Source organism: Thunnus albacares, chromosome 17 (assembly GCF_914725855.1).
Source record: "Thunnus albacares chromosome 17, fThuAlb1.1, whole genome shotgun sequence".
Taxonomy (NCBI): Eukaryota; Metazoa; Chordata; class Actinopteri; order Scombriformes; family Scombridae; genus Thunnus; species Thunnus albacares.
Window position 1 is genome coordinate 29,580,001 of NC_058122.1, and position 3,597 is coordinate 29,583,597.

General features: G+C 38.6%; 1 protein-coding gene across 1 annotated transcript in view; it reads right to left on the reverse strand.

Moving 5' to 3' along the window:
* utp18 (UTP18 small subunit processome component) overlaps window positions 1-2,796 on the reverse strand; it is an 8,713-nt gene extending 5,917 nt beyond the window's left edge. Inside the window, exons 1-3 of the mRNA XM_044331806.1 lie at window positions 2,447-2,796; window positions 877-1,022; window positions 338-433 (exon numbers count right to left, since the gene is read on the reverse strand). Coding sequence (XP_044187741.1) covers window positions 338-433; window positions 877-1,022; window positions 2,447-2,665 — 461 coding nt within the window. The 5' untranslated portion in view covers window positions 2,666-2,796. The remainder of the gene's footprint in view (window positions 1-337; window positions 434-876; window positions 1,023-2,446) is intronic.
* Between the last annotated feature and the right edge of the window lie 801 nt (window positions 2,797-3,597).

Genomic DNA, 3,597 nt, shown 5'->3' on the forward strand with positions numbered 1-3,597 from the left:
TGTGTGTGTGTATGTGTGTGTGTGTGTGTGTGTTTCTGTGTGTGTGTGTGTGTTTCTGTGTTTGTGTGTGTGTGTGTGTTTCTGTGTGTGTGTGTGTGTTTCTGTGTTTGTGTGTGTGTGTGTGTGTGTGTGTGTTTCTGTGTGTGTGTGTGTGTGTGTGTGTGTGTGTGTTTCTGTGTGTGTGTGTGTGTTTCTGTGTGTGTGTGTGTGTGTGTGTGTGTGTGTGTGTGTGTATGTGTGTGTGTGTGTGTATGTGTGTGTGTGTGTGTGTGTGTGTGTATGTGTATGTGTATGTGTGTGTGTGTGTGTGTGTGTGTGTGTGTGTGTGTGTACTCACTGCTCCCTCATCCTCTGCTGTAGTTTGTGTTTGGACATGGTGGACTCGGCGTCTCCTTTCATCAGGTCTCTACGGTAACGATGCTTCATGTCGACGCTGAAAACAAAACAAAAGTGAAATATTGAAAAGTGAAAATACTAAAAGTCGTATTTTATTCTGAAACTCGTTCACTCAGCAACATTTGAAATAAAGTCTGGTGACGTGAAGCAAACTTTAGTCTTTAGAAAACCACAACGTCCAGTATCATCAGTTATCATAAGAGTCCTGATGTAAAACACTGTGCAGGTGCACTATGGGAAATGTAGGATCCAGTGTTTTGGGAGGTCGACCCACACTAGAGTCTAATCTGTCTTTAATGTTTCTCACATGTCCAACTGAACCAGTTCAGATTTATGTTTCCAATATCAGAATAAAGACTGATATAAATAACGATATTTATTGATTGATTTATTGAGTCGGAGGTTAAATTCCAGCTCAGGACTTGAGTTTTGTCTTATTTTGAATCAAACTTCTGGTCCTGGACTCGCTGCTGTGCTTACTCTTCCTCCAGCTCGTCATCCTCATCCACCCAGGCGGCCTTCCTGGTCGGCTGGACCTGCGGACGAGCCTCGTTCTCCGCCTCCGATTCACCCGACTCTTCATCGCCGTCTTCAGCCAACAGCGTTCCGGTCTGCTCCTCGTCCTCCTGCTCAACCACAGGAAGTGATGTCACTGATGCACAAAGTGTCGTTAACACACTCGTCAGATAAATGTGAAGTTTTACAAACTACAAAGACCGACAGACCTGATTCAATTCATTAGACTTTGGAGGGAAAATTCTACAAATATTAATTTAAAAATGTAAAATATTTTGTGTTTGAATGATCTCACGACACTGAACGATGATTTTAAAGATTTAAAAAAGAAGAAAAAATGGAAACAGAAAAATTTATCAAAGACGGAGCTGATTCCTGATGTTCACCCATAAACAGATTCTCTGTTAAAGAATCGAACTCCATTAAAAAAAAACATGTTTTCACTGTTTTTATTGATCAGTAATTATGTTTCGATGCTGCATGACTCATAAAGACAAAACGCTTCAAACGTTTTCAGTTACTGTCAAAGTTCAACATGTTCAGTAACTGGTTATGAAGCAGAAAGGCCTGAAACTATTTGAGAGTTAATGACGTCTGGTAACGAGCAGCTTAAACATTTAGATCAATATCTCCTTTACATGATTAGTATTTATTATCTTCTACTGCTTCTCCAACATACACGCTGTTTTTACTTTATACTGGTGTAATTATTATTATGTTTATTTATTGTATTAACTTGTTTCTTATAATTATTATTTTTAATTGTCTTCTTTTTGGTTCATATTCATGATCTGATTGGATTTTTTTAAAATCTAAACTGAATAACTAATGGTCACAAAAATATAATTGACTGTTTATCGCTAACGAGCAGGAGAATATTAATTAGTAAACTTTGAACAGCAGTAAACTGCTTTAAGAGAAATCTGATGGAGCTGAAAGAAATTTTAACAACATTTAAGTTTGTTAGTAGATTTTATCAAAATGACACGATGACATCATTAAGAGTTATTCTGTTTTTGTTCTATATAGAAAATATATATAAATGTTTATTATTCTGTTACAGATGTTGAACACTAACATGCATCTGTTAACATCCTGCTGCAGGATTATTCTCCTGCTTTTATAAGCTGCAGCGCTTTTTAAATGGATGTTACTGGTCTTATTGTGGTGTTTGTTTGTTTGTTTGTTTGTTTGTTTGTTGGAGCTGAATGTTTTAAGAGGACAGTAAAGTTCATCTTATCTCACATAAATCAGCTGTTTGTTGAATGAAGTTTGGTTGGAAAACAGCTGAAAGAAACACGTTGAACTAAACTAGTTCAGGCTGACATGTTAGTGAGGAGAAGAGTGACTAGCAGACAACTAGTCAACCACAAATAACTGATGATGATGATGATGATGATGATGAAGAGTTTGTTATGCTCTGAGAGTCTGGTAGCAAAGAACCTAAAGTATTAGGTTAATACGCTGCAGGTTTACGTCTCATATAAGTGACGTTTCAGTCATATTTATCTCCAGAGTCTGGAGTAAAGTTCACCTCCACCAGCCGGTGCAGCAGCTCGTCCTCCGCCCCGAACAGCAGCTCCTCCAGCAGCTTCACCGAGCTGTCGGCCTCTCCCAGCGCCGCCAGCCGCTGCACGTTCCTCTGCCGCCTCTTCGCTTCTTTCCCCGGGTTTAACTTCGGGGCTCGCGGCCTCTTCTTAGCCGCTCCTCGCTCCTCCGTCACCGGCAGCTTGATGACGTTACTGTCCTCCATGTTCAATAAACACACATGTGAAATACAACAAATTATAACGTGTTTCTGCTTCTCACAGCGGCTGTTTTCATGCACACGCGGAGACCTGTGTGTGTGAGAGATCACGTGCTTCCGGAAAGTTGACCTCTGAACCCGGAAATAAAAGTCTGCCCCCTACAGCCATGGATGTATTCTACTATATAACACATTATAAAATATAATTATTAGACGTAATACAGCCATGGTTTACAGACAGAAACAAAAACATCCGCTTTGTTTTGATTATGTAATAAAATATAATAAATTAGATTCTTATTGCTGCCTGTAAAAATATGTATTTCTGTTTCCAGCACTCGAAACTAACATAACGTATCAGAAGTTCATTTACTCATGCACTGTATTTAAGTACAGTTTAGAGGTACTTGTACTTTACTTGAGTATTTCCATGTGATGCTACTTTCTACATTTCAGAGGGAAATATTGTACTTTCTACTCCACTACATTTATTTGACAGCTTTAGTTACTTTTCAGATGAAGATTTGACACAATGGATAATATAACAAGCTTTTAAAATACAACACATTGTTAAAGATGAAACCAGTGGTTTCCAACCTTTTTGTCTTTTGACGTCTTACAAAAAGCAGTGTGTAGTCGGGGTCACATTTCACATGTCTATGAGTTGTTAACAGCTCCACCAAATAGTGATTTTTCCCTCTAAACTTCTCACATGCTTTCATTTCAATAAATGTTCAAATGATCCAATATTTCAGCAAAAATCAAAGATTAGAGAAAAAGTCCAAAAACTGAAAACAGATTTGTGTATCAGAACTTTGTTTTTTCTTCTTTCCTCTCCCATTAATCATCTCACCACCCCTCAGATTTATCTGCTGACCCTTTGGAGGGGCCCGACCCCTAGGTTGGGAACCACTGGACTAAACTAGCTAACTGTATAT